This window comes from Falco biarmicus, chromosome 9 (genome assembly GCF_023638135.1).
Source record: "Falco biarmicus isolate bFalBia1 chromosome 9, bFalBia1.pri, whole genome shotgun sequence".
Taxonomy (NCBI): domain Eukaryota; kingdom Metazoa; phylum Chordata; class Aves; order Falconiformes; family Falconidae; genus Falco; species Falco biarmicus.
Window position 1 is genome coordinate 45,795,988 of NC_079296.1, and position 20,398 is coordinate 45,816,385.

Here is a 20,398-nt window from a genome sequence, read left to right on the forward strand (position 1 = left end):
TACCTAATTTCAAGTACCCTCTTAAACTTTGTTTAGAATCCCATTATTTAATGCCAAGTATCTACCTCAAATGATCATCTCATGGCTGTCCTAAGTGTCCTCAACAAAGCATTACGGTTCTGTAGCAGTGAGGTCATCTTACATTTTAAAATTCTCCCTAAAATACCTTCTCTAGTCCACTTATTTTAGTTTATCTCCACCATTGGTTTAGGTATTTTTTCACTCATGAGTTGATGTACAGTCCAGTGGTACAGACCAGTGGTCCACAGACTTGAGTTCTGTTCCTGGTTCTGATGCCAATTTCCTCTTACCTTGGAAAAGTCAGCATACTGTTCTAGAAATCATTTATTCCACTGTCAAGTGGAGGTAACGTTACTTAATCACATCTGTAAAATGCCATGGGACAGTCTAGTGAAAGCACTAAGAGTAAGCACCGAGTGTAAGTGACAAAAAATGAATTTTGCCTTATCTAAAACTGCATTTTTTAATATTAAGGAAAAAGTGCAAAAACTCGTACAGAACTACCCTTGATTTCAAGCAGGGGCTCTTCGTGCAGAGTAATTGCAACTGTATTTCCAAGTAAGTAACTTTTTTTCTGCCTGTATTACAAAAATGACCATCAGTTGTGACATTTTTAACGTATAAACTGCCTTTAATCACAAGCAGCATTGTATACACAGAAGCCAACCAAGCTCTGCAAATCCAGCTGCCTTCCAGAAAAAAAAACACTAAATCAGACAGGGATTCACAAGATTACAAAGTTGACTTCAATATACTCTTTATTTCAGCTCATTTTCCTCTATCCCATCTAAGTTGACAGTACAGCAAATGACTGTTTCTTTTACATTACTCTGTATGTGTAATGCAAATTGAGGCAGAGGGTATTTTTTGGCAACATAAAGGTAAACATTCTTTTTCAGAAGTGAGACAGGGACTTGAGTATTTAAGTAAAAGAGATTTTGGCAATCTTTCTAGAGAGGCCACATCTACTAAACTGTGCAGCTCAGCTGGTTAATTTTGGGAGAGCCTGTGCTGCATCACTGCTCTCTGAGCTGACTCTTGTTCAAAGAAGTGTTGACGTTCCTAAAAATTCTCCATTATTCCCCCACCAGCCAACTTTATTCTGAAGAGGTGGTGAAATAGTTTCCAATAGCCTCACAAAAGTCATATGTATTTAGCTATAGCCGCCAATGTTTGAGGACCTGGAAGAAGGGGGAAGCAGGGGATGAACAGGTCCTAGCGAAACTGTTCTTGCGCAAGAGACTTGGAGACAAAGGGGGTTTATACAGCAGGGAAAGGGGCAGTACATTGTCATTGCAGGTGTACAGTGGAAACATGGAGCATCCTATATGCATTCCAGAGACCCAAAAGTATATTTTTCACCAACATGCTGCTGGTAGGAAAATTCCAAGAGTTATCAATGTTGTTTTGAAATGCATAGTGCTTCAGATGCTGCTGTTTTAAATCATCATCTGTTTCCATTGCCCTGTAGTGGGAAAGAGCTTTCCCTGCTCCAAGGTCAGCTGAAAAAAGGAAAAAACATGGCCCTATACCACACTGTGTAGAAGCTCCAGAAATTCAGACAGCAAAATCATCGAGTGTTGGACAAAACCAAAGATGATGTCTCGCTATCACTGAAGACAAACATGTACAAAGTAAGGCAGAAGCCTAAGTGCTGTAATTTTTTTTTTCCATTATCAGAAAGCCAAAGTTCAAAGGAACCTACAAAGGTCAGATTATTTATAATTGTTTGTTTAGCCAGATCCACACACTGCAAGCAGCCCTGAAGCAGTTACTACAAGAAAGCCTCTTGCTTAGGATGCTGCTAGGTTGCTTCTATTTGATAGGCACTGCCAGAGCACCAGTTGTTGCAGCTGAGTGCCCTTCAATGTAATATTCATAGTGTTAGTTTGAGAAAGCAATTTTGGGACTTAAGTACATAGCCATCATAATGATAGATGAATTAAAAAAAAAAAAAAAGAAGTATTTTAGCAACTGTCTGTACTTAAAGAGTATCCTTGATCTTAACACATCTAGGACTTTCTATTTATTGCTTGCCATTCCCAAGGAAATGTCCCCTGCCAGTAAAAGCTGATTTATTAATGGTACTCCTGCATCTCTGAACTTCCAAAACACACTCATTTCTTTGTCTGTAAACATACTGCTTTTGGGTACCAGCCCAGGTTCTGAATTGCATCAAATTATGTATAAAATTATCCAACTCAGGCATTAAAAAGGCATACATAACATCTTGAAAGCTTGTCTTACTTGCCTGCTTCTATTACCTAATAAAACAGTATTTCTTTCAGGCTTCTGTTGAGCAAAACATCTGATGCTGCATATGTTGCAGATTACATGTTTTAGCATTGCAGCCTCTGGCATAAATATTTCTACTTTTAGCACGACAACTGATTGTGGTTACTACCAGTAAAGAATTCTTTTCAGATGATTAGATAAGTTACTTGCATTCACTTCAAGCATTTCTGCCACATTGAGGATTGTTTTTATGCACTTTAATGAAATAATTATTTTTCTAAGTCATTTACAATACAAAACCCCATTCTTGCAAGTAAGAAATACAAAGATGCCTCTTTATTTATTCGATTTACACAATAATATAAATCCTGCTCTGTAAGAAAATGCTAGCTCCTCTAAGACTCCAATTTAAAATGTAAACTTGGAGTACACAAAGTCAGAGCCAGAAGAATTATTCAAGAAACATCTATGCTTTATTCCCGAATTAGATACTGATAGATTAAAAGATCCACTTAAAAATTATCATCTCGTGGAAGACTGAAATTGCTGAAGTGCCATACACTGTTTTTCTAACCTTTACATCTTCAGGGTGATTTATGAACTCGCAGGTATGGGCAGTTACACGAGTGGAATGACGAAAGATGTATTCAAGAAAAAAACACAAACGCGTTTCAGTTTTTCCTTCGTAGATGCTGTTCATATGAATCGCTGCTTGTACCCTCAAATAGATAAGGCATTGGATCATTTTGATTGCCACCTGTCAAAAAAGGCCAGGTGCATTTCCTCAGATGATCCTCCATAAGCACGTTTATTTTAAATTGAAATGTGTTTCTTCGTGCTTATTTAAATTGGAGTTCAAATAGGCATGGATTCTACCCTACTGCGCTAAAGTCTGGAAATCGGGCATTAACTTGCCTAAAATCTATACCTGTTGCAGCAAATACCTCCACTGAAAAGCACTACCTGCCAATTAACAGCGGGGCAAAACGGGAATTACTGAGAGAAATTCATCTTTCCATCACTGCCAGACAATAGATGTTGGCTGACTGGCTTCAAAAAAGAACAGGTCCCTGTAGCCTTAACACTCTTGTATGACTCAAATGCAGGTATGACAACGCAAAGATGCTACATACATGAAGTATTTGTAAAAGTATCTGGGATCAAGAAAGTGGAAACTGAACGGCAATCAGCGGCGACACGGAAAAGCCCACCCTAAAACATTTCCATACTTGTGCAGTCTTGGGGGCACACGGCCGGGTCTTTGCTCTCAATCACATCACAGACGCCGTCCGGACAAGTCTTGATGCTGGGGGTGCACGTGGAATAGTTTGTGGTGATCCCTGTTAACACAGAAATAGGCAGCTGCACAAATACCACCAGGCTTTGTAGCAAAACTTATTGCATCTCTTCAGTGCACGCTAACACACCAAAGCACAGGCTGCTTTTCTTTTTAAAGGAAAGATCTATGAACATAAATATCATCTGCTAAAGTAACAGGCAAAAGCAAGTGGAAGAAACTTATTTTCCACTATATTTTCTGATTCTGACAGCCCTTCGGGCATGTCACTTGCAGTTACAGTATTACTTGAAAACGAGCTAGCTGACCATTTTGAGACTGAAAAGTGGCTTTCGCAGCTGAGGATGTCTCTACTCAATTTCACACATACTTGAACATGAAGGGTACAAGCAGTCGAAGGAAATTTGTGACACTCGTGAGGTTTGAAGGGGTAAAGCATCAGCACAGAAGCATTGTTCTGGAAGAGGCAAGAGTCACTGTCAGATCTGTGTGCCAGCCCACAGAAACCAGTGACACCAGAAACACTGCTCCTGCGCTCACCCACTGTCTGTGGCATATAACCTGCTCAGAGGCTCACTGCTATCTTCCAAACTCAATTCGTGGTTGCAGAGATTATCTTGCAACCCATAAGTTAGCCATCCCAGTTACACTGCTGCAAACCCAACTCACTACCTGGCGTTTTATGTATCACGTTCGACATCACGGCAGGCAACATCAAGAATGACCATTCCATCTTAACCTCATTTTCCTTCCCAGTGCATATTTCATTTGGGTAATACAATTCATTTTTTTAGCCCCAGCCTCTGTGTAGTTTACTATACCACATTGTCCAGCTAGAATAAATCAGTTTATATCTATGGAAGTCAAGTGCACAACTACAACTAAACAGAAGCTTCACACAACAGAAATTACCTTTTCCACTGCCCTGTCTCCACTGGCATCTCCCTGTTAGCACTCCCAGGCCACCACACTCTTCGCATTCAGCACGGTGCTTACTCACGGCACAAGAGTCAGGGCAGTCCTCCTCTTTTTTTAAAACTGTTGGGAAAAGTGCGTGCTGTCAGGTCAGGACAAGGGTGGTGAATACACAAGCAAGTCAGCTCAGATCAGAAGGAAACCTCTGCCCCTAAGGGCAGCCAGGAAGGAAAGAAAGGACTGGAAGACTGAACACTGACTGACCCGACTATCCATAAACTTAGATAATAAAGAAAAGTCAAGGTGTTCCTTTTCTATGAAATACAAGATATACAGCAAGACCATGATGGCATGGTTATCTTTGCTTGCTAGCACACTGTCAATGCCTAGAACTGTAGGAATGTGCTAACATACTGATAACAGAAAAACGGAGACCGTAAGTACTTATAGCTTCATACAAAACTTTTAATTAAGGGAAAACACTTAGTTCTTGGGCTAATGCAGTAGCAGTCCAAAGAGCACCAGCTAGAAAGGTGTGATTTCAGACAGCACAAGGCTCTTGAAAAAAAGAAAAGTCCACTGCAAGCTGTTGTTTCTTCTTCTTCAGCCCATTCACTCTTGGCATACGAGTTCTGATGTGACACAAGGGAATGGAGGCAATTATCAGGTAGAATTCTAAGGTTTTGCATAAAGTGCAATATGGTTTGGAAAGAAATAAGTATGCTTCCAGTGTATGTATCCTCCTCTGCTCTGGCTGTTACAGAATATTTCTAACATTCTGCCCTTATGAATTTTTCAGTAAAACGAAGTCAGTGCAATTGCTACAGGAATGTTAAGCAAAAATCTCTCTTAAAAAAGGAAAACCTGGAGTGAGAAGTGGGGAGAAAGATGACTGAATAAATATAGTTAGGCCAGAGAATTGTGGTTTCATATATATATATATATACACACACACACACACGCGCGCGCGCATTTTTTTTCTTCCATAGGAGTATGTGGAATACAGAAATACAAAATAAAGGTCACAGAGACACACAAAAAATATTCTTCTAAACGAAATGCAATCATGATCATTAGGAATTGCATAAGATACACCACCCTTCTGTGCATTAATTCTTCACACAAGTATCTGCTCCAGGCAGGTCTGAATGAGAACTCCAAACGCGATCTATACCTTGTAGCTTAGACTCATTTTTATTGTTAATTCCCTTGGTTTATAGCTCACCCTACTAATGCATCACCTAACACTGCTAACACTTGTGAATATGTAGATCCCATTGACTCAGGTACTTACGATTTCCTTCCAATACAATGGTGAAGAGGGTTTTGGTATGTTTCCTGCTCTGCTTGTCTGTAGCTTGAATAGTGTACTGTATTTCCTTGCATTCGGGTCTGCGCAGCACAGAGGAATCGTTCACGTAAAGGCTTCCGTATTTTTCTTCTCGGCCTTGAAGTATGTTGACAGGATAGCAGCTTACGTTGGGGGACAGTAACTTGTAGGTGATGTTCACCCCACGGAATTTCATACAATTTTCAATGCAGATTTTTCCTATCTAGGCTCAAACACCAACAAAGAAATCACAGGCAGCGGAAACAACACTATACATTAAAAATATTCTGTGCTGCCCAGAAATGTCTGAAAGAAAACTGAGCATATGCAACCTTGCAGAGTTCAACATTTATCTTGGGTTTATGGAGTTTATATTTTACTACCAATGCCGTACACGAGTTCTTCAAATGTGATTTATTCTTAATGAAAACGGGAGGCAAAGCATTACCATTGTCTTCAGGCTAGCAGTGGAACCGCAAAAAGCCTTGACCCAGAGGCTCAGCGGTATTCAGTGCCTACTGATGGTCAGCAGCACGCAGTGAGAACAAGACCCCGTGATCTGGGAAAGCCTGACTTCAGTCCTTGCTCTGTCCCAGGCTGATCAGCGAGAAAAATGTTGGTCTTGCTTGGGAAAGCAAAGAGCTCAGCGTGAACAAAGCTGAGGTTCTTTTAAAATAAGATAGAAATTGCTAATGCATATTTTTCATAATATTAAAAGTCAAAAAGTTTCTAGCCAGCCAAGTTGTCTGAAAGCCTTAAAAGGAATAAGAACCTCATCGTTCCCCATTTGCAATTTTTAAAACATTTTCATCTAAAAATGAAAATATGTTGGTTTGCCATATTTAAACTTGTGCCTGCCAGAATATCTATGCTAGAGCACTCTTCAGTCTGAAACAATTCATTTGAGCAGCACAGGAATGTAAAGCCCTGTTTTCTGTCCAGCTCCTATAGGAACCCATCCAAAGCTCACTTTGGTTTTTCCATTTACAAGAGCGGGATTCGGATCAGGCCCAGAGGCATTGGCTTTCCTTGTAGGGAAAACCACAATGTGAAGGGTGGGGTGTTATTGAAGGGAACTTGGTGATGGATTTTTTTCAAATGCTGCAGTTAAGATGTGTTTTCATGTAACACCACTGCTGGTAAAAGCATATCTGTACATCTTGGGTTTACCATTCTCATTAAAGAATGTAATTTTTTTTTTTTTTTTTTTTTTTGTATGAAGACCCCTTCCTAAGAACCTGCACTATTTAAAGTCAGAGCAAAGGCTTTTGTAGTCCTAGGAGCATACTTTGTTACAGGATAGTCCCACTCCACCTAACGTATTCCCATTCACATCACTGGACACTTGGCACTGTTTTTGTTGGGTTTTTTGGTGGCAGGATAACACACGCAGACTATTAAAGCAATCAGAAGCTAGGCCATTTTTTCTTCCATGCTGCCTCCTCTCCACAGCATGCTGAGACTGGCAGGAAGAACGAGAAGTAAAGGCAAGACTTCAACAGTTCATAAACTGTCTAGACAGAAGGTCTAGACATGTCCCTTCCAGAACCACGTCATCTTAGCTGTGGTGCTGCGTTGCAACTGGCAGTGATTTGCAGCTGCTTAGATGGTGTTTCTTTGAGGCAGCAGGAGAATGTAATGATGTTCCATGGTATTAACCTTTATATAGACTAAATTAAACTGTCCTTTCTGCCTCCTCTGTCATAACTGCTTTTTCCAGGCATCTCTTTGATTAACAGCCATTTCCTGCAGAGGGGATGGAGAAGACCCCATAAAGTCAGGGTCCCTGAAGAGCAGATTATCCTTAGAGTAGTGCATGGGACAGTTTTGCTTTCTCTGTACAATGTGAGAAGTTAAAAATGCACACACGCACACTGAAATTTCTATAAGACAGACGGGCTGGTTTTGCCTGATTCCATAGGGAAAGCCCAAGCTTGTAACTTGGCTGTGCACTGCAGGTTCCGGAGCTGGCAGGGTGCTCAGGTGCAGCAAAGCACAGCCCAGGGGAAGGAGCCAGGGCCAGCCCGTTCCTCTTTCTCCTAAGGGTAGAAAAATTGGCGCTGGTAATCAGGATTAACATCAATATAACAAAGGAGGCACATACAAAGGTGCATTTTGTAAAACTCTCAACAGTTAACACAGAAATACCATTATCAGAAGTAGGAACCGAAAAATCCATCTTTTGAGCTCCAGAGTTTAATAAAGTCTGGAAAATTATAATTATAATGTTCTTTTTCACTGAATTTCAGGGACACTTGGATATATAGCCTCTCTAAAAATCTCAGCTGATTTTATTCATCATTTTTCTCAGTAAATGTCAATAGAGCTTCAAGTCCTTTGATAAGTTAAATGCCACTGGGCAAGCCTGTACTGTCAGGCCATGCCTCTGTTACTCAATTCATTTAGCTGCTCAAATAGACAAATGGCATCAGCCCAGCAGTTAATCATTTCTTCACGCTCTTGTGTTTTCTCCTTAGGGCAAGAGACAGTTCAGCCTTCATATTGATTTGGCCCAGTACTTTTCCTCACTGCTCTGGCACATCATGGCTAATTATGCAGATGACTTTAATAATGGGAAGCGCTGGGGACTAAGCTGCTTACACGGACTTGTGCTCCAAGCCAAGCACACCGTAAATTCAACCCCAGCCTCGGTATGTAGTAAGCAGATGACACTAACTGAGAACACCATCTCCAGAGCCAGGATGAGTTTTGCACTTTTCTGGTCGAGAATGGGAACAAAATCTCTTTGTGAACTTGTGTTTAGGCAGCACAAAGAAAGATCTCTTCCCACAGACTTGGGAGTTCTTGCCAGGAACAGTTTTCCCTGCTGCTGCTGCCACCCAGTGAAACTGCACAGTTACTGGGAAGCACCACTGTTTCCAGAAACCCTGAAATTCCCCTTAGGATGCTTGACTGTCCTGCAAACCCAGCAGCTTTAAAAGTATAACCAGGGCTTTTTTCAGTTTTGTGTTCTGTATATTCCCACACTTCAAACGAATGTGTTCAAACAATCTAAGATATGCATAGATAATCATGGTTTAACCAAACTTAATTTGGAACTCATTCATCCATAATATTGTTGTATGCATGCACCTATACATAAAATCTGTGTATATATGTATACATATATACACACACACAAATCAGTTAATGAATCTCTACTCATACATACCTAACAGCTAAGTTTCCACATATTTTACAATTACAATGTCATGACACACGTACATACAGTTGGAGCCCATTTCTAGATGCTAAGAGTTAGACTGCGAGTGTCTTACACACCTTGCTGTTATGCCTTTTAGGAGGAAACCCACTGATTTCACCTGTCTCCAGGCAAGAGCATTTCACACTGCTCAGATTAAAGCTTTCACAATCTGCTGCTACAAAACCCCCAAACCTAACACCAAAACTACTGTGATCTGCACAAAAAACACAGGCCAGGATATGCTCTGAAGTTTCCAACAGACTGCGAATTTAGAAGGTGCAGCCACAAGGCGTCGCAAAATGTCATAAAGGAGTAGCTTTTTGGAGGGAGCCCACTATGTAAGCACACATGGTATCCTTCTCTTACTGAGGATATTCAGTGCAGACTACAGGTAAAATGTCCCTTGGCGCAGCAGTACCGTTTCTATTGCTTGTGTAAGGGCTGTTCTGTACTCTGCAGACCTACCAGGCCACAGCGCATTTCATCAGATTATATTGTGTGGTCTTACATTTATCTGCCTTTGGGTTTCTTTCTTTTTACAATTAGCCAGAGGCTTAAAGATTAATAAAACTGAATTCTTCCCGAGAAGTCTTCTAATGAATTGGTTTTCTCTGGGTGATTATCTTTTAGCCTCAGTCCTCCTCTCTGCTACAAATACAGCAGCGGTTTTATAGTTTTATTAAGTTATGAGGTATTGCTTTCCAGTAGCTCTCTCGAAATGGCTCATGACTGATGTTTTTAATATTCACTTTCATAACATTACTTATATTGAACTAGTTCCTTATTAATATACATGCTCTGTAGGAATTACATTGTAATATTCACCTGATTAATGTCAACCTGTTCAAAAGTGTTTCAGGAAGGCATTATTAATGGCAATGGTGGTGATTAAGCAAAAATGAGGGTTAAATTAGGAAACACATTAATTACTAACTAGCCATTATCTAGAGAAAATCCATTAACATACTGGAATATGTAGAGCTGGGACAAATTTCTTTCTGTGCCCTTGATATTTTTCCAGTTATTTATGGCTAAGCCACTCATGGTCGCAAGACCTCCCACCTACAATACTTTATTTCTCTCTATTAATAATTCCATGTGTAGGCCTCCTTTCTGTTATTATGTGATGGGAGAGCCAGTGTCCAGTCTACCTGCCATCCACTGCATCCAGCAACAGTCATACTGATGACACATTTTTCATTGATTCTACTGAAAAACAGCTAAAGCCAAAGCTTTAATGTGTCTTGCCCCAGTGATCTATCTACTAGGCTCTAAGAGACAATGAAAATGTAATTAACACAGTCCTTACCTGTGCAAAACGTTCAGCGTTTCTGTTCACTGTGAACTGGTAAGTCACGTTTGGAAACTGAATGCTGACAGGGAGGATGGAGACATTGAAATGAAGCATCACCGATCTTTCTGGGCCATGAAATTCTGTGTCATTCACCAACACATCCAACTGAAAGGAGCGATGCTCTGTGACTGAAATGCTTTTATTCAGTACCAGTTCTGCAAAGGAAAGATTAGTCTATTAGCGAGCCACGTTATCTGCAAATGTGTGATACTGCAATCCCAACAAAATTATGCGTATCAAAATTATACGTACCAACGTTATTATAACAGGGATCGGAAGGTGAGTTAAATATAAAAACATACTCCTACGGAATTATGCTCTGTGCGTTCCAGATGTTTGGAGAGGTCCTCTTTCACTTCTACAATTGGAACCTCTTGCTTATCAGCATACACAGCATCATCCCAGAACGCTCCCTATCCCAGACATGCACAAACTCCATTTTTTCACTACATGTTTAAAGCTCAGCATTTGCTTAATTTGAAATTTCTCAGCTTTCCTTGGCTCAATATTTACAAAACGTCTGGAAAAGTTCCAGGGCTTATTGGTCAATTACTAACAAGCAACCGCTTTATTTGAAGAAGGGGACCTTACTGTACTCATGCCGAGTTCCCCGCACTTGGCTGCCATTTGGGCTGAAGTGGATTTCATCAAAGATGTGCTCTACCCGAAACGTTTCACCTATCCAGGAATCGTCGGTAATGATGGTTCCGGTGTATTTCTTTCTGCTGCTTTCAAGGGGATAAATAGGTGTGGTGTCTGCATCATATACAGCTAGCACTGCAAGAACGGTTCCCTAGAAGCAAATCAGAAATGACATTGCTGAATGACCCGGAGTTTTCTTCCTCTGGTATGTCCTTGGGAGATTGAAATAAATCTTACAACTTTCACTCAAGCCCACTTCCATTCAAATTCATTTTAAGTTTCAGGTTACCACTATTTCACACCTATTTGGATCTGAGTTAAAAGCTCAAAAGAAGATGGCAATGAGAAAGAACTTGTCATATAATCACTTTAATCTACGTCTAAATACAGTGCAAAACTTTTCAGGTAGGAAATGAGTGCACATGCACAGCTCTTGACTTTTTCATTAAAAAAAAATATATACGTATGTTATTCTACAACACCGCTAAAAAAAGACAGGTAGAGGAACAGGCACATTTAAAAGACATGAAATACGTTCAGACAGATCAAAGTAATCTCCCAAATGTTTCCCAGCAAAGTGGCCTGGGTTGCCTGTCTGCTCCTTAGCCTGCTAGGCTGCTGTTCTCTACCTGCACACTGAAGCCACAAGGCCATAAAGATTTTTAACAGCAATCCTGTTGCTTCAAGTTCGTTTCGTTACTAGAAAAGATTGAAAGTTTCCAAATACAAGGCTTTTCTTTTTTTCCCTACTGCAAAATGCCAGTAAAATTCACTAAGTTCTGAACACTTTGCAGGCGTGTAATTTCAAAGAGGATATTTTACTTTATGGAATGTTTATGGCACCTCCACTTTGTATCGTCCAGAGCTAAATGAAACCCTCCACTCCCCACATTTTCAAAAGAAAAAGGAATTGCTTTCTACCCTGGCAGAAGTGATGTTCCCAGGCATCTTGCCAACACCCACTCCAGTCGGGAGGTGGCAGCAACCTCCCAAAATCATTCTTCTCCCGTCCAGACACCGGTATGAGCAAAACGGACTTCGAAGGGAAATCGGACTAAAAAAACCGATGTTATGAAACAGATGTCCTCTCGTGGAAAAGGCATCATTTCGGCCCCAAAAGTGCCTTCAGTATACCACTGACTTACAAAAGATTCTTCTGGTGGAAGAGACGAATTGCCCACCCGTATACTTGTCTACCGAAGCAAGGGGTGTACGCGTGCCTGGGGTGCCCAGGGGGTTCAGGGTGCTTGGAGGGGCACCCCGCTGCAGTGCAGGACGCGTGGGAGGGCAGCGGTAAACCCAGGTCCTGGAGCTGTCACCAGCCTGATGCTGGAAACGTTTTAACAGCTTTGCAGGTGCCATGTCTGTCCGCAGAAGGCAACCGCTTCTTCACGCTTTGTGTCACTGGTACAGCACCCTAATAAGTGTTCTACGGGTAGTTCTGGTATCTTCTGTAGATTTGCACATATGGGAAGGGTACACACATACACTGGCTTTAACAACACTCAGTTTTAGTCACCTGGGGAGGCAACCCTGTAACAAATACAGAGCAGAGCTCAGGATGGGGAGATACAGAGATCCTGACCACGGTCTCCACAACGGTCCTTCCCCACCTCAGGAACTGCTTGCACGTCTTTACGCCGTTTCTAACTTTAACGCATCTTTCTTTGTGGTCTGAAGAACCTAAAACTCGGGGGGAGGAATCCTGGAGACTCAGCACTTTCCAGTCACAGGGTGCAGAGCACGGCATGATGCTGTGCTCGTTGCGGAGTTCCACCACCCAGAGCACGGTGCTCCCCAGCAATTGTGACCCCACCGCCTCGCTCCTGCTTCAGCGCCTCGGTAAGGCAGAACGTTACCTCTTTCCTGTTGAACTCCACGACAGCATCGGCAGTATCAGTGCCATTGGGAAGGAAGGGAGGAGAGTCATCTTCATCCAGCACGTTCACCAAGAAGGGCACCTCCACCTGCATCTCCCTGGAGCCCTCTCTTACAGTACATTTGGCGATCAGCTCATATCTTTCTCTCTCCTCCCGATCTAGGCGCTGTGTCACACTCACGCTGGTGGTGTTCTCATTGTATCGAAAGGGCATGCCTTCAGCTGAAAAACACAGCCACAGCATAAACAGGGACAAACACTTTCCCATTGTCGGAATCTGATCATTTGCTTCCTTAATACTCTTTTGCAATCCCGTAAATCCATTTGGACATCGTGACTGCGTGATAAAAGGCATACTCAGAAGTGAAACAGAAGAAAATTGCAGGCTTATATTAGGGTAGGCAGAAAACATGGAATAGATGGGAAGGTCCTACGGTCTAGAAGGAGCACAATTAAAAGCTCAAGATATTCCCAGACTGCTTTTAGCAGGTGCAAACTTCTAAAACCAATCATTTCCATAGGGAACGGGACAGTCCTTCCCATCCCCTCTGTATATCTCAAAGGCAAAATCTTTAGGCTCAGTTAATGTCTGCAACAGAAATTCCTTCACAGAATCAACCTAGAGGATCTACTACAAAAGATATCTTAACAGTGCAGCTGTTTACATCTATTGCTGGTACACAAGCAGCTCATTTCCAGTTTTACCTGCCAGCAGTTTGTAGGAAATGCTGAGATTCTGACACAGATGATGAACTGAGGGTAACTGGAGCTGATGAAATGTGCCGGGTGGTTTATTCTCCTTGATGTGAAAGGAGAGATCCATTTCTGTGAAGCAATGCTGCCTTGCTGTCAGGGAACTGCAAGTTGGTGCAGTAGCATTGATCAAGGAGAAGAAAACTGTGGTGCGTGTAGCAGAGTCACATTCCTTCTCTTCGAAAGGGTGGGACGAAAGGAAAACATACAGCATCACCTTTGATAACGGCATCCAGTTTCCTACAGCTACAGAAAAAAAACCCAAAACAAAACCAAACACACCAGAAAAAATATTTTACATAAGACAAGCCCACATTTCTTTTACTCATTTTGTACTCTAGCCCGTTATTCCACAAACAACCATATAGCCCTGTTAAGTAATGAAATAATTCTTCAGTACCTTATCTGCTGGTGGGAAGACCTTAAATCTTAATCTCAATAACCCCAGTAAACCAAAAAAGCATAGGTGTTAGCACCAATTTTACATTATAGAACCTCACAGAATGATAGCAGCATTCTGTCTGTGAGACACTGACGTAAAACAGGTCACTACTAGTAACCAGCTTTACGATAGGACTGTGTTGGAGGGACTAGAGGAGGGTGGGGTGGAAGCAGGGAAAGAGAGTGCATGAAATGGCAACAGGTATTCAGGACAGACTCGTAACTATCATCATCTAAGTCACAGCTTCCTGACAGTTTAGACCAGTTGAGGATAGGAGCCAAGCTGTTTATGTTTAGAGAACAAATTGCTTCATCATTTTGAAATGTAAAAAGCTGGTCAAAAGATAACACAGAAGTTAACGTCAACCTGTGGCATCTGCTAATACACCCTCAAGCCTTAATTATTTTGATTGCCTTGGTTTGACTACAGACAGAATGACAGTATCTCTGTAACAGATCTAATTCACTTGAAAAGATGCTCTAGGTCACTTTGATCTGTATGAACAAAACAAGGCTCTAAAGTTCTGGATAGCTGTTCTTCCTTTGTTCAGTTACAAATAGCTATCTGATATTCATGAACACCAAGTACTAAAAAGGCAGCAGAAATGGGCAACATATCAAACACTCGGCACTTAAAAAATAAAGCAGTAAGCGTATGAAGTTGAACATTTCAACATCAAGGCACCCAAGTCAAAGGGCAGCGTTGATATATGGCTCCTACAAACTCAAGACAGTTACTACAGACTCGCTCCAACAGCAGAATTTCTGCAACTGATCGCAGTGGTATGCCATTAACTCCTCACCCATTTCCTCCTCCACCATCTAATGATAACTAATTTCCTCATAGATCAAAATCACCAAAACCAATTTACTGCTAGAGCATAAAAGAAGGAGAAAAAAACTGAGATAATTCATTTCTGCAGTTCAACAGCGAGCTTCACTAACAAAGCCATATCCCCAGAGGGGGAGAGAGGTACGCTTAACCATTTCTTCCAAGAGCTGGTTGGCATTACATGCAGATGCACTTTGTCGATCCATGTTACCAGAATTCAAGTACCATTTTTATAAAAGAGTTTGAACTCACCAAACTGCATTGGTCCGGGCCCTAAGTGCCCAGTGTTAGTACAGTCAGGCTGTGATCCACTTAACGTGCATCAGTGGATGAACCAACCATAAATATGTGCAAAGCTGTGACTTACACAGGTCTGAAATGCAGAAAAAAGTACGTCAAGTAACGCAACTTTCCCACAGTGTGAGCAACTGGACCTGCCCCAGGTCAGCGCTTGCCTTGGCATGTGTTTCCCTGGGTCTGGTTCCTCATTGTAAAAAGGCAGGTGTGGTTTTTTCCCGGTTTGATGCTCATATGCCAATAGATAAATCTCATAACCTGAATACACTTTAACAACAGATACTTCAGCAAGAAGAGCTAGCCTCCTCATACTTACACAGCATGTTGAAGTCTTCTCTATCCAGGCTTTTGCTGAGATAGAGAAGGCCCGTCTTTTCTCTGATTTGAAACCAATGATTTTCATGGGATCTTGCTCGAGAAACGATGAGATTCTGGCACAGATGAAAGTGGGCCACTTCCCCATGTGAATCCCTCAAGGCATGGATGCGCAGGAGTGGCGTGCCTGCTGGCTGATCAATGTAGACATTTTCTGAGTACTCTTTCCTGGGGAAGTAGAGACCAAAGGCAGCTGCAAAAGAAAGCACATGAGAGGTGCTCCAAGTTAGGTTTTTTTGTACTGGCATTTTCTTACAAGATGAATTTCCAAAGAACCAAAGGCTTCATTCTGTAAGGATTAAAGAAACATTAAAAAAAGATGTGGGAAAAGGCAGATCCTCATCTGCTGTAAATAAATACAGTTTTACTGTGCTCAAGCCACGGACACAGCCACCAAAAATTTGGCCTATAGTTTACATTCAAGTTACAAAATCATCTGCTTTTTGAAAGCAAAATTGCTTTGCTGTAAACAAGGCCTACTTTAAGCAGAACGCTTAATGAAGCTCTGCTTGCCAAATTTTACTTAAGTTCATATCTGGAGCTCTCAGCTGTAATTCCATTATCTCACAGATGATATTCAAAAGAAGGAAAAAACTTTGATAAAATCACACACTTTAAAAGCCTAAACACACTTTCCATCAAGAGCAAACACAGAAACGGATCAATGTCTCACACACTTTTCCTTGGGTTATATAAAACCTGTCTTACACACAAATCCTTTTGCGGCTCCTTCCCTTTCTAAACAGGCCAGCGTGATGCTTTCAGTATGGAAAATGGGAGCTGTTTAAATAAAATTGATGTGAAAGTCTTACAAGTATTTTAAATATGAGAGAATGGAAAGCTGAGAACTGACTTGCCTGAAGTGGAGAGGGCAACGTACATTTATTTTTAATACAAAGGCTGTGACAAAGCCATTGTTCTTCTCCAGTTTTCCCCCTCTGACGCTGCAGACATTTCCATTCAGTAGGGCTTGGTGTCTGTTTCTTCAGCTGATTTCATCTTACCAGGTCACTTTGCAATGGCCTCTCTACCCTTTTCCAGCGCTTCCCTTCCAACTCTACTGCTCACAAATACGACCACAGCGGAATGCTTGACAACCAAGGAAGGCACAAAGCGATGCTCGTTGCACTCATGTGCCTGAAGTACTGGAACTGTCACTCTTGTACTTCACCTGCACCGACAGTCAGTACTTGCTCCCATACAAACGATACTTGCACATTGCAGAATTTTACATCATTTAATCTTATTTGATAACAAGCGAGACGTATAAAAGGATCACACATCTGTTGAACAAATGAAAATAATAACAATTTCCATATGTTACCAACACAAGACTATCTTAGTTTAATTAAGCCAGATAAACTGGAAATGATGGTAACACAGTGGTAAAATTAGAGGGATATAATGCCAAAACATCTTCAAAACAGCATCAGGCTGTAGCATGTATTTATGTTTTATTATTATTGAATCCATACACTCTCTACTGAATGGAGAGGACCGCAAGCAAACTGTAAACAAGAGACCTTTAATTTCATTTGGAAATACCACGGAAACCGCTGTACCTTGCAATGATTCATGACATCGTCAGTATCCCTGGATGCAATTACATCCCTAGATGTACAGAGGCCCCTTACTTTTTCTACACACACTTTGCAATATACGAATAAAGTGGTAAAGTAATTAGTAGGTGAGTTTGCTCCAGAGTAATTCATGCAAAGGGAAGCCAACAATAATCTTTTTGAGAGCTGTAGAAAAACATTAACTCCTGATGTCCCCTGGCTGGAAGAAAACGGCTCCGATTCTGGTGCTGTCACCATCTTCTTTGTAAGTTAGATTTCTGAACGTTCATAATATTTTTCCAGTCATCTGTCTGTATTTTTGAAGTGCAGGAAAACCTGCTGAATATGCACTGCTAGAAGTCCTAACAAACTGGTTCGTTAACAAGAGGCGTAAGGTGATATCCAAATAGCAAACCCAATTCTAGTGAACTCAAATTGATTTCCTTGAGGTATTTTCTACAAAAACTCGATTCTAGAATTCTGAAAACTTCCCCATGAGAAATTCAACACATAAAATTCACTGCTTAAAACTAAAAAATTACTTTTAACCCACTAAAGCATACAAGTGAGTCTCACACAACATTAGCTACAGGACAGAAGAGTATTTACCGATTTCCTTATTTCTAAGAGGGGGTGAACAGTTCTAACGTGAGCAGTGTGGGGTGCTCAGCATCACAGACACATCACGTTGTGCAAGAACCAGCACCACAGCACAGACGTGAAGTTACCTCCAGTAAAATGAGCATACAGAAAGTAGAGTATATATAAACAGTATGGATGTGTCAAGTGTGAAATTGGAAAAGAGAAAAATGGACATTTTGAGTTGTAATTATTTATTTTCTTGTCTTAAACCAGCACATTAATCTTTATATGCTTTGCTCTATAAAGCTGGGCCCACACTGCATGCCAGTATGTACACAGTTGTGATTAACAAAGCACATGACTAATTATGAGAGGCACTGCCACTTAAACGTCTGAACCTGTGCATGCAACTACCCCTCAGCACAGGTCAGCATCCTGACTGCTCTGCATTCGAAAGAAAAAGTTAGTATTTAGGCTGCAGACTAATGCTTTGTATTTTGAGACAATGCTTTGTATTTTGAGAAGAGGAGGATTCCTTTATAACGTAAGAATTTGCATCACTAATTAACCAGAAATGTTTTTCACAAACATAAAAGCCACTTTAAGAAATTAGGAAAAGCTGCTGTAAGACGTTTAAGGGGAACCATGAACTTTTTCTCTTCGATTCTAAGCTAAAAGCTGATGAAACTAAATTCTGTCTATCAAAACTCTTAAGTTTTTGTACAGAGCACACTGCTACATTAAGGAGAACGCCTAAGGATAGTTCTACGTGACCCCAGCAATACGACACACTTCCATGCTTTACTCAGAAACAAGTATTTCAAGTGGACAGACTTTATAACACTAGAAACGTAGATGGTAAAATAAATAAAAATAATACATAAATTTGATTTAGCCATGCAACAAGATTCACCCAGCCCTGCTGATCTGGAAATTACTGGGATTTTGTAAGAATTGGTTTGTGTTGCTCCCTAACTCCATTTCAAGCACTGAAAGAGATGAGAGGTATGCATCGGACTGCCCAGGTCACAACCACACTCTGCATATAAATCTTTGGAGACTGATTTTGAAGGAGACCTTTGAAGTAGAAACACAGCATCCACTTCTCTGAGCTGCATTCATTCCTTTAAGCCCTAGTAAGTTAAAACCAGATTCAATAAACTTGCCATCTGGCAAGTATGCTGCAGGAGGAAGAGGTTCTAATCCTGGCCAGTTCCCTGTGTCCTGAAAAAAAAATAATAATCAATTTCCAAGGACTTGTGCAAGCTTCCTATGGAAGCCAGATGGAGTTTTTATTGAATCTGCCATTTAAATAAAGAGGAATTGAGATGGTCACGCTCAAAACTGATGGTTAAAGTGCTTTTGCTTAGGAATTAAAAGCAGAAAAACATTTCACGTCACAACCTTGAAATACATCACAAGAAGGTTGTGCTCAGTAACATACATAAGTAACAGACAGACAGAGTTATTGTAATATTTTGGAATCTGCACTTTTTTTTTTTTTTTTGGAGGAGGATGCCTTCAGCTCTCTATTCTACAATCAGTGCAGAAAACACAGCAAACTGATGGATGAGCAATATTACGTGATAATAGCATGGCAGGAACCTACGAAAGAGAAAAGCCATCATGCTTAAGCGGATGTAATGCTACTGACTAATAGCTCCTATAGGAAATAGATAGGCCCGCAGTTTTCCAGTTCAGGGAGAGAAAGCAGATAACATGAGAGTGGAGAAACGAGATTATATAATACTTGGAAGCCTTCATGATTGCCTTTTGAAATAAAGCAATTTTTCATGTGGCTTCTTCCAGTCAGGAACGATCAGGTAAATAATGCCTTTTTAGATACAAATTGATTTATTTTTTTCTGTATAAAATTTGTTGTAGAAAACTTCACATGTTTTTAATGCTTTTTATGCTTGCCACTATAGCCTTGAGTAGCACTGGTGGACTACACTTGATGAAAACTGTTAAACAGACCACAGCAACATTATACTCTTACCATCAACTGTGATGATGGCAAAAGTTTCACTTTTCAAGTTTCAAAATGAAGTGGCATGCAAATTTTTACTAGTGTAGAGGAAGACTTTACTAGTAGTTTGTAGCCATCTTTCGAAGTACAACTACAGACTTCAGAAAACCTGTTTTGAGGACAATTATCCCAGTCACAAGATTTGCTCTGGGAAGGGACACGCTTAAGGAAATGGAAAACCATCTCAGGTCTGTGTGCATCACTTGTGGAGTCTCAAAGCACCCTGGAGATAGTGAGAAGAGAGGACAACCAGCACACGGCAAGGTCACTAGTCAGGAGCATCCCTGGTCCACAAGACAAAAGACTGATCCACAACATCCTCTTTGGAAGAGAAGTGGGTGAAGGCTGTAGCAGCCAGCGAAGTGCCAGCCAGCACCCCACATCAGCTAGCTTGCTCTTGAACCTGGGACTGAGAACCTGAGAGCTAAAGCCACAGAAACGGTGGAAACAGTGCACTGTGCAAGGCTCTCCACTTAGCCAAACCATTTGCCCGAAGCTAAGTAAGCAGGTGTCTTACATAGCCCATAGTGAAAATTCAAAGCTTAAACGACTGCTGCTTGGCTTAAGTTACACCATGTATCCAAACAAGAGGCTCGCTCTTGATTTAAAGACTTCAAATGACTGAAACCTACCATATCTCTTCAGCGTTATT

The 20,398-nt window shown here is 41.0% G+C and overlaps 1 protein-coding gene across 1 annotated transcript in view; it reads right to left on the reverse strand.

Annotated features, from left to right (window-relative positions):
- RET (ret proto-oncogene) overlaps positions 1-20,398 on the reverse strand; it is an 88,223-nt gene that overhangs the window by 27,238 nt on the left and 40,587 nt on the right. The window contains exons 2-9 of the mRNA XM_056352661.1: positions 15,518-15,769; positions 13,584-13,877; positions 12,859-13,100; positions 10,949-11,150; positions 10,313-10,512; positions 5,763-6,021; positions 4,466-4,591; positions 3,486-3,596 (exon numbers count right to left, since the gene is read on the reverse strand). Coding sequence (XP_056208636.1) covers positions 3,486-3,596; positions 4,466-4,591; positions 5,763-6,021; positions 10,313-10,512; positions 10,949-11,150; positions 12,859-13,100; positions 13,584-13,877; positions 15,518-15,769 — 1,686 coding nt within the window. The remainder of the gene's footprint in view (positions 1-3,485; positions 3,597-4,465; positions 4,592-5,762; positions 6,022-10,312; positions 10,513-10,948; positions 11,151-12,858; positions 13,101-13,583; positions 13,878-15,517; positions 15,770-20,398) is intronic.